At 33.4% G+C, this 9,313-nt stretch overlaps 1 protein-coding gene across 1 annotated transcript; it reads right to left on the bottom strand.

The window, feature by feature from the left end:
* Window positions 1-1,014: 1,014 nt before the first annotated feature.
* LOC117915938 (rho GTPase-activating protein 5-like) lies at window positions 1,015-8,815 on the bottom strand. Its single transcript, XM_034831700.1, has 5 exons — window positions 8,241-8,815; window positions 2,865-2,985; window positions 2,550-2,669; window positions 2,079-2,309; window positions 1,015-1,837 (listed from the first exon to the last, which is right to left on the bottom strand). Exons 1-5 carry the CDS (start codon window positions 8,603-8,605, stop codon window positions 1,235-1,237), a joined length of 1,440 nt encoding a protein of 479 aa, XP_034687591.1. The 5' UTR covers window positions 8,606-8,815; the 3' UTR covers window positions 1,015-1,234.
* Between the last annotated feature and the right edge of the window lie 498 nt (window positions 8,816-9,313).

Genomic DNA, 9,313 nt, shown 5'->3' with positions numbered 1-9,313 from the left:
CCAATACTGGTCTGCTGCTGCCTGCTATATACCCTTCACCTCCTTCTACCCCTTTTCTATTCTTTGTGTGGCAATCCTTAATCCTTGCAGACAGACGTCAATTGTATACTGCTTAGGATGTGGTTTTATTCTAAACTTGGATTTGGTTATTAAATTCCCACTACGTAATTGTCATTGCCAGCAACGCAAGAATATTCGGGTGTTATCCAATTTGCTTGTCTGCTACTTTTAGGGAAAATATTTGGCTGTTATTATTCATTTTTGATGACCATTTTTACCGATTGATAAAGAAGCCGGGGGATGTGGACCGCCTCCCACGAAGTGTAGTTTAGCTGTAATGTAGTGACCAGGGATTGGCTCCATGATCGTATAATTTTCTTTCCCACGCGGCCTGGGGGATGTGGACCGCCTCCCACGAGGTGTAGCTTAAATTGTAATGTAGTGACCAAAGGGCTTGGCTCCATGATCGTGTAATTTTCTGTCCCGCACGGTCTTTTTCGGGTTTTTTGATGGTAGTACTGCGTCCAAGTTTCAGCTCCATCTTGTGGTCCTAACGCATTGAAAAGTGTATCTGACGTATCTCTACCTTTTGCCACAAAAATGAAGGGGAAAATCTTGTGCCAGATTTAGGTAGGATATGAGTATCAATTCTGGGTTCAGCCAGAAGTTGAATGCAGGTAGAGGGGTTCCCACATATCCTCGTATTTAAGTTCTATCAGGAAAAGCTTGTGTTCCCATATGGCACTGAATCCTGCAAATGGCATTCAAACAAAGCATACCCTATTTTGGCTTCCCCATGATGTTTTTTGAATGTCATCTTTTCGTTTCCTGTAAATAATTTCTTCAATAATATAGGTAAGCAAAATCTGAAATCACACTGCTTTAGTCATTTGTTCTCCGGATTTTGTTTTGCCCAAAAAAACCGGAGACGTAATGGGAATGAAAGAGGCGTTTTTTTGTTTGGGGTATCAGAAAAAAGGTCAGTCATGGGACATATGACCAAACCCATGAAGATTATATCCATTGGATTCAAATGCATTTTTGGAAAGCAGAAAATGTTAGTATCGTAGCATACAGATGTTATCCTTGAAATCAAAACAGGTTGAGCAAACCACCCCACAGCACAAAACATTCATGAACAATTTTAACAAACTTACTTTCACAACTTCCAAATCAAACAGACTTACACTGCCAACTCGTCATAGAATCAGTCATGCCAGACCCTTGTTGAGCTTCACCGCCAGGCTTCAATCCGCTCCGTCCTTGAATTTATGCGGCTGAGATTGCTGATTCCCTTGGTCTTCTCCAGGGGTCCCGGTTCACAAACTGAAGATGGCTGCCTGTTAATTGTTTTGGGACCCTTTTTGATATTTGAATTACTTGATTGGCCACTTTTGCTCTTAAGAGGGTTTGCTTGAACCCCAGTTTTTGGACTATCAACTGCATAAGCTTCTGTTTCAGTGACGAATGTTTCAACCTGAGTTAGAGTCTCAAAAGATCCATCCATGTTAGGGAGCGACTTCTCAAGAGAAGTTAAAAAACCATGTGCTTCTCCATCCTCCACGTGCTTGTTCTGAGTACAGTAAGGGGGGCTTTCTAAAACAGGTTCTTCCATGATGAAGGCTTGCTCTGTCTCTTCATTGTCTTGTGCAGTATTTTCTAGCCAGGTGGGCTGAGAAGGGCTCTGGTGTCCATTCTCATCAAATGGCTCAAGGCTGGAAGTAGGAGCCGGCTCTACCATTGAATCTTCTCTTTCTCGTAGTGTCTTTATGATAAGTGTCTTGAGGAAATTCATGACTTGGACAGCATACATCAATGCAGTCAGAGGATCTGCCATCTATGATGAGAAGAAAACATAGAAGGCTGTTTGTTACCAATGGTGTTATTGAAACAGTTGCAGAAAGATAAAATGATAAATTATTTATTGAAATCTTAAAATGCCTTCATTTTCAGTGAGTGATGAGAGAAAAACCCACTGATTTAAAATGCAATGAGAACATCATATTCATTCAATTTCAGCTGGACATGCAAATCCCTACTTAGACAATTTTCAAGAAGCGTAAACCATTCAACCTCACCTGAGTCATGTTTGGTGCAAAGACCATTGCAATGTTGCGTGCATTCATTTTGTTTAGATGTTCCTCCTGGACGACATCAGCCATGAGGTTAATGGCCCAATCCAGTAGAGCAGCTTCTGTTGGAGGCAGAAGCCTCACGAGCTCTGCACATTCCTCTTCTGCTTGGCATTGCATTACCTGCTCAGGTGACAGAGAGTCCAAAACCCCAGTTGGGAGTTCTCTAAACCAAGCCTATTGAATCAAATACACATTAAAGTCAATCTAAGATTCAAACAGTTTGATTTTAAATGGAAGAGAAGTGATGGAACAAAATAAACATGAATTGAACTTTCTTGATCATCATGAGGTTGAATTGACTATAAGACCTCAAGGTATATAAAAATAGGTATCCAACTTCCTGATTGAAAAAAAGTATCTTTTGCACAATTTATTAACAGAAAAATCAGCAGGCTTAAAATTGTGGAGCTGTACCTTAATAAGACCTGCTAGACAATGTAAATCTATTCCTTCTGGTACCACTCCCCTATTTAATTGCTCTCTCACATACTCCTCCTGGCTGTTTTCTGCATTAATTCTAAAAATCCCTTCTGCCTGCATTGATATTCAACAGTCTGATGAAGTCTGGAAGATGATAAACCCAATATAGATCTAAGTGAAATAAGAAACATGTGGATGAAGAAGCCTCCATCATGATGAAACAGAATTCAACCAAACTTTTATCCCAGCTAATTGGAGCTAGACGTTGGAGAGGAGAGAGGGAGGGGGGTTGTGTTGTGGGTGATCTACCTGCAAGCCTCCTTGAAGATACAAGCGTCTTTGCATCAGTAGGAGTATTGTTGGCACACTGTTTCCTCTGGAGTCAAATGACAACTGCATGGATTCCGTTGAAACTCCAAAAACGTTTGCACTAAAGATGAAAAAGCTCAAGTCAATATACTGGGATGGCCATCATCATAATAAGAAAGGTTCTGCAACTTGGGCCAAGACATTGTCATCATGATGTATGATGCTGATCAAAAGATATGTCATGATTACCAACTTCTGGAGCCCCCAAAAGAACCTAATTCATATTATCTAAGATGTCATCATTTTTGTAGCATATATGTATGCAGTACAACATACAGAACAGTAATAATATCCCATGCATAGAACATTTTGGTTACACAATTTTTAAGTAAAACTTGAAAAATTAATCACCTGTACTCCTATGTCGATCAAACTTATGTCTATCACCCAAAGACCCATTACTGTTATAAGCTCCATAAATATTCACAAACAAGCTAAGAGGTGGTTTTATTTTTTTCCCAAATATTCTGTGTTTACTGTTTAAGGGTAATAGAACTTCAGCCTTATTGACAAAAAAGTGATTTTAGAACCTTAAAATTGATAGATAAAACTAATTTAGCTGATGATAGATGAATTGATGCTGATGATAGACATCATCATACATCAAGATACTGGACAATGCTTGCCTCATACTGCATTTTACTTTAATTATGCATCAGACTATAACTTATGAGGGAAACCTGTCCATAACAACAGATATGACCATATATATATATTGACTTATACTTCTCTGTATCAGTCAAGACCTTACACTATGTTAAGATGTATACTTATATATAAATCTTTTATTTGGTTTGTCATGGAAAATATGAAGGAAAGGAAAATCAAATATAACGAAAATTATTTAAAAATTATACATTTAAAAGTTCTTCATCTTTGTGTAGAAGAGGAAATAAGACATAAATTTGAAGAAACAAGTAAACAAAAATTATAGAATATAAACCTATTTTCAATGAAAATTGTTCAGCATATTTGGGAATGTTTTCAGAAGCAGTTTTTAGAAAATAGTTTTTAAGAACAGTTCTCAAAAATTATTCCCATTATTTTCAGGAACAAAATTTTGTTTGGAAACTTAAACATGAAACACTGTTTTCTTGTCTTGTTCTACATGAAGGTAATATGCACTTACTTATGTACAATACAAAAATTTTCAAAGTATTCACCATATTTTCAATTGTTAATCAGAGCACTCTACACAAAACAACTAAAAACACTGAAAATTTGTTCCAAAAAACAACATGTTTTAAGAACAAATTCTTAAAAGCTGTTTTATGTCAAAAGTTCGTTAGTGTGTTCTTTGAGTTATGTTATAAAAAACAGAAAACAATTTTCAAGAACAATTTCCCAAGAGAGACTAAGAAACTTCTGCATCTAAAAAACATCTAGTTGAATTTAAACCTATTTTCAATGAAAATATTTAGAAACTTATATATCTTCAAATTCTTCATCTTTAAGTAGAAAAGGAATTAAGAGAGGTATATTTGAAAAAGCATGTGAAAAAAAAATTATTAAATTTAAAACCCATTTTTAGTTTCCCCTCATTTTTTTTTCCTTTCCTTCCAATTTTCACCTATATTTCTTTTTGTTGTACTTTTATCAAAATTTCCAAGATCCACAGGAAGCCTTAAAACCCTAGAATGACTTCAGTTTATTAACTTTAAGGTACGTTCATGATTAAAGAAAAAAAAAAAAAATCAAGGCAATTTTCATTTTTTTTTTCGTCTTTGGTTTTTCTTTTCATTTTTAGATTTTACAACAGAAGGAAGGCAACTTACTTAACTTTTGAAGAAACACAAGGAGTTTTCCACTATTGATAAAATCTTTGTGAATTTGAGCTCTGAAATTGGAACTTAACACCTAAAGGTTGAAACAGGCATTAATTATATAGCTTCTAAAAATGCAAGAACAAGGTTGCTTTGACAAAATGAATGTTTTTGACAATTAATTTTAACAAAACAATCTTTATAAATTTACATCTCTTGCTCAATGCATTTAAATATGTGCTCACTATCCATTTTAAGGGAACAAAAGAACATGATACAAGTTAAAAGGTATATGAAAGGAAAAGAAAATGCAGAAAGATTTAAGTCAATGTCAAATTCAAATGAAATTAAATTCAAACGTTGATCAGGTTTTAACTCCTAAAATTATCCCTTTTGGCAAACCTTACATGAAGGTGCTTCATTAGTAAACATCTAAGGAAGACAACGTTCCTTTTATGTTCAATTGGTACTTATTCAATCAAGGGAAAATCTAATTGCAATTCATTCCAAACTATGTTTTTATGTTAACTGATATTTATATGAATAAAAAGAATTAATTAAATCATTCCAAAATACATTTTGATTGAAAAGATAGAGACAACTTTTGTTTTATATCAATGGGCAACTAACTCTTTCTTCTTATTCCCATATACATGTATAATAGAATATGAGTCCTCACCTCATGATGCCATGTAGGAGTCTCTTATCACCAGTATTTTCAAGTTCTTTTTATAATTGATTTTTATTTTTAGAATTTTTTATGATTGATTTGGTTTAATTACTGCTGTCTCAGACACATCCATTCTTGCACTTAATAGGAAGACTATAATTGGGAAAAGGGACAAAAATGAGAACGAATTTTGAGTTCTGTTAATTGATCTGCAACAAAGACTAGAAGGAAAATAAAAAATACAGAAGAGTATTTACAATTAAAAGGAATACAACTGGAAAAGTATTAATGAAAAAAAAAAATTATTGAGTTCAAACTTATTTTTTTCCATCCTTTTCTGTTCTATTTCTTGTTCCTTTCCCTTTTCTTTGTAATTCCTGCAATCCAAATGGATCTGAGTTTTCAAAACTAAATTGAAATGGTGGCCATTTTTCTGATATCTAACTGTTCTAGCCTAAACAGCCTCAAATTCTTTGTCTAATTGATTAATGATCACATTTAAAAGAGTTTTCATCCATGATCACTTTTAGAAAAAATTAATTTCAAACTGAAAAAAACAGCAATGGCAATATATATGAGGTTAGTAATATTTTCATTTTGGATGCTGGAAGTTCATGGGAACAAAATGAGATACTGTTTGAAGTTCTCATTGTTGGTTCATTCATATTTCATACCGAAGAATACCTTATCCTACTTTCCCTCTGTGTATTGATTTGTTCAACAATTTATGAGTTTTTCCTTTCCTATTTTACCATTTCGATTGGTTGCTATATCATTTCCCACACATTTACTTTTAAAAGGTAAAAGGGGAGCTTTTTGTTAAGGATTTAGTTTTCATTTCCTATCAAGATTACTCAAGAGTCATGACAGGTTTTTGAAGTTCTTGTTTTCTTTTGATAGGTGACAGGTTTTTGAAGTTCTTTGACCCTCCAAAATAAGTTTTTTGGTCTTTTTTTTTTTGTTTTAAATTTCTTTAGGACACACTCCCATGCATAGGAGAGGTCTAACATTAGTTATGCAGGTACCGATGATATCAATTGAGAAAAACAATACTCAATGCCATGCACTGATTCGGTGATCAAACTAAAACAAGAAATTGATTAAATAAGTACACTTTGATGATCACTATAACTCCTCTATGGAACACAAGGAAAAAAAACCCATTTCTTCCGGTTACTTCAGGGTTTAAAATCTTATAATTACTATAATATTCTCCTAACTCCATTCTTTCAGATTTGATACAACTACATCATGAATATGTATCCTAACAATTTTTAAAAAGAAGAATAAAAACACAAAGTAAAAAAAAAAAAAAATCATAATCTTGAGAATGGGAAAGCCAACAGAATTTTAAGGCTATGTTTGGAACTCGGAAAATTTGAGGGAAAGAAAACGGGGAACAAAATTAGAAGGAAAAAAAAAAGTGAAAGAACATAAAAAATAGATTTAAAGTCTATAAATTATTTTTATATGCTATTACAAGCTCATTTTATTTATTTTTAACTCTTCTATGTAAAGATTAAATAATTTGAAAATACATAAGTTTTTGCCAAATTTTAATTATATTTTAATTTCTTTTATATTTTCTATACTAAAATCAAACGTAAGAAAAATTAGATGGAAAAAAAAGATCAAGGACAATAAGAAATATATTTAAAGTTAATAAATTATTTTTATATGTTACTTCAAACTCATTTAACTTATTTTTAACTCTTTTGCATAAAGATTAAATAATTTGAAAATACATTAGTCTCTAACAAATTTTAATTATATTTTACTTTTTTTTAGTATTTTCTATAATAAAATTAGACATGGGAAAATCATTGTCTTTGATATTTTTTTCTTTCCTTTATACTTCTCTAGAACCAAACATAGCATAAAAGAAAAATTACCTATCAAAGTCAACAAATTCACAATTTTAAGACTTGGGTAAACCCCTGATTATGAAAATGAAAAACCAATATTAAAATTTCTGTTCATAAGAAAGGATATTCATCAAAACTGAAGTTTACATGGTCTCGTGATGCCAGTACTTCAGGTTGTACTCTAACATTTGTTTCCAAATAATTCACATGCCAAAAATTGTAAAAACAGAAGCCCACCCATTAAATGCAACATATTCACAATCTCAAGAATCCAAGGAACTGACAGAACACAAAAACAAGACACCTTATCAATATTTATACCAACAAAAACGTGTATTCCCCAAACTTCGCTTTGGTTGAGTTTGCATTCAAATATGCATCACCAACGAACCTTCATTCCCAAAGTAACCATAACCCCATCTACTAAAGACAAAAAAATTCAAAATTGGACAAAATTGTGAATACGATATTCATCAAAATTCAAAAACAAGGAGCCAACAGGGAAGATGAAGCAAGAAAGAGAAATGGTAAAAAAATATGACATAATGAACACAACAAGTCTTCATCACTACAACATCTAGCTCAAATTTCCCCAACTTATTGGAGCAATGCAGTATATTTGAGATTTGTAAGAGTAATATTGAGGAATGCCTTTTCTGAGATTCATTGCAATGCAGGGATCAGATTGCTTTGATGCACAAGTAGGGGTGGGCAGAAATGCAAATCAAATTCAACCTGAAACTTGTTATTTTAGCAATGCAATAACTTCAAATTGTACTCTGTAACATCTCTTCTTTAAGAAATCCAGTTCCTATAACTAAGCAAGAACAGTTCACAATCCACAATTCAAGATTGGGTAAAAGCAAATAAAACCCCAACATAAAGCAAAAACCCAAGAACTTCAAAATATCAACAATCGAGCAAAACCCATCAATCAAGCTCCACAAATTCACAACCACAAAAGCAAAAAACGCAAAACCCATATCCCAATTTCCAAAAAGATGGAAAAAACACTCACCTGGCACTCGGAGCCCTCCTGGGAACTTCAGGTTCGAACTCAACAGGCAAGCCCAGGAAACCATTGAACCGATCGAAGGTAACATGCGCAACATGGCGCACATTAGTCGGCCACCCGATCTCCATGGCGCAAAGCTCCTCCCTGTCCGTCTTGCAAACAACCAAAGACTTCCTGAACAGCGTTACAAGCAGCGCCAACAGAGACAACTGTTCCCTATCCTTCACCCTCTGTCCCTCAGCGCCGGTGACCCTTGAATCCCCCTCCACACCTAGACCACCAGAACCAGCAGTCTGAGCCTGGAAAAAACCATCATTGGATAAGGCGGAGGACCTTGGAGATGAAGGCAAATGGAGGACCTCAGTCATGGCTGGCAATGAAAAAACCCCCCACAGAGAAAAAAAGATTAAAAAATCCCAAAAAAATATAGTTGAATTGGGATTAAAGAAAGAGAGAAATGAAGAAGAAGATCAGAGAGAAGTTGGATTTGAAGAAATGGTATTGTGAAGAGTGGGGGACGTGAGAATCATGAAGTCATTATTTTTCTCTTTTTTCTGTTAACTGGCTTTTAGCTGCCTTTTTTTTTTTGAGCGTTGAACTCACATAAATACAATGGAGTGCTTTGGTACGGTTGAGACCCCCCTTCCCCGGTATTCCTCTTATTATTATTATTAATATTAATATTAATATTAATATTAATTAATTAATGAATTAATTGATTGATTGATTGATTAAAAGGAAAAAATCATTCCAAAATAAATTTAACATTTGGAAATAGAAAAATAATCTATTTTTTACATAATTATTTTACATTTAAATTTTAAAGAAAAATTTATTTTTACAAGAAAAAAATAACATACTTTTGCAAAAATCAAATATTTTTTAAATTGAAAAATTTGAAAAATTAGATTTTAAGATTATTTCATTTTTTTAATCAAATAATTCTATTATTTTTTACTCTTTTTCTTTATATTTTATTAAATTTTAAATATTTTAATAGTAGGGATAATACTGCTTTAAGGCACACAAATTCTAATAAAGCTAAAGAGTATGGTTGTTGCAAACTTCATAACACA

The sequence above is a fragment of the Vitis riparia genome, chromosome 6 (assembly GCF_004353265.1).
Source record: "Vitis riparia cultivar Riparia Gloire de Montpellier isolate 1030 chromosome 6, EGFV_Vit.rip_1.0, whole genome shotgun sequence".
In the NCBI taxonomy this organism is placed as follows: domain Eukaryota; kingdom Viridiplantae; phylum Streptophyta; class Magnoliopsida; order Vitales; family Vitaceae; genus Vitis; species Vitis riparia.
The sequence above is the reverse complement of the archived record's forward strand: the minus strand, read 5'-3'. Positions and strand labels throughout refer to the sequence as shown.